This window comes from Trichoplax adhaerens, genomic scaffold (assembly GCF_000150275.1).
Source record: "Trichoplax adhaerens TRIADscaffold_6 genomic scaffold, whole genome shotgun sequence".
Taxonomy (NCBI): domain Eukaryota; kingdom Metazoa; phylum Placozoa; class Uniplacotomia; order Trichoplacea; family Trichoplacidae; genus Trichoplax; species Trichoplax adhaerens.
Genome location: NW_002060948.1, coordinates 1,847,564 through 1,848,771, shown reverse-complemented (window position 1 = coordinate 1,848,771; position 1,208 = coordinate 1,847,564). Strand labels below are relative to the sequence as shown.

General features: G+C 38.2%; 1 protein-coding gene across 1 annotated transcript; it reads left to right on the top strand.

Moving 5' to 3' along the window:
• Positions 1-281: 281 nt before the first annotated feature.
• Positions 282-1,208, top strand: TRIADDRAFT_57303 (uncharacterized protein; the record flags this gene model as incomplete). The annotated part of the gene is made up of 1 exon (XM_002113619.1): positions 282-1,208. The coding sequence occupies one exon, from the start codon at positions 282-284 to the stop codon at positions 1,206-1,208; it is 927 nt and encodes a 308-aa protein (XP_002113655.1).

Sequence of the window (1,208 nt, the reverse complement as noted above, 5' to 3'; positions counted from 1 at the left end):
GAGGCTTGAATGGTAGTAGCAGTGATTATGATCGACCATTTAGAAATGATAACAGTACGACCTTACTATCATCTGGATCGACTAGCAATGCATTAACCAATCGATCGGAACCTCGTATCTTAAACTTATCCCACCAAGAGCGTGATGAAACTCCAATTAGCAAGCGAAAATTTATCCGACGCGATTCAGGCAATTACATGAAATTAGATTTTAACTATAAGTCAGACGATACTTTAAATGATACTGTTACTGAACAATCATCTAATCAAGAGAACGATTCGATGGTAAAACCTCAAGCGTTTTCCGATACTACTCTTGAAGCGGAAACTACCTTTATTGATAATCAGGATGCTAAACTTACTAACCATAACAAAGATGATGCAGGCTCCTTGGTTAGCGGTAGTAGTGGTAATTTAAATGATGTCCTCAATGTTGTCTATGGTACTAGCTCAGAGGATACGCAAGGCGATAGTCCATGCGGACCATTAGTAGATTATGATAAATTAGATGATAAAAATACAAGTAGTGACGCAGTTGGTTTTGATAATCTTGGACTTGAAGTTGAAGCTGAATCAACACAATTAGTGGATTATGATAAATTAGATCATAAAACTACCAACAGTGGTGCAGGCGGTTTTGATAATCCTGGACTTGAAGTTGAAGTAAAATCAACACAAAATGCGACTCATAATCTCGAGACAACAGTAAGTGATTATGATGCACCCCTCCAATCCTGTGATAAACCTCCAACTACCGGCGAAGATCATTCGCCTTTTGGTAGTGGACCAGGTCCATTTGAAAATGATCCGATTGAGAATGATACTGAAGATCTATTTTCTACTGCATATGTTAATCAAGCATTCGATATTGGACCTGAATCTGCAAACGTCAATGATAAGAGAGAGGATAATGATGTAAAACAGAATCAAATTAAGGATAGTCCGCTTTCTGCCAAGAAGCAACCAGTAGAAGAAGCTGACACAACATCTAAGGATATTCCTTCAGCTCAAACTGAATCAAACAAGCAAGCTGATCACAAGGATGAGAGTGATGAAGATCATCATTCAGATTCTAGTTCTGTTGCTAGCAGTAGTAGTGGCAATTATGATGATATCTTCCATGCAATTTATGGGCGTAAACAAAATCAAGTTGGAGCTGAAAATTATCAAGAGAAGAATTCACCTGGTGATGACGGTAGCGATGAGTAA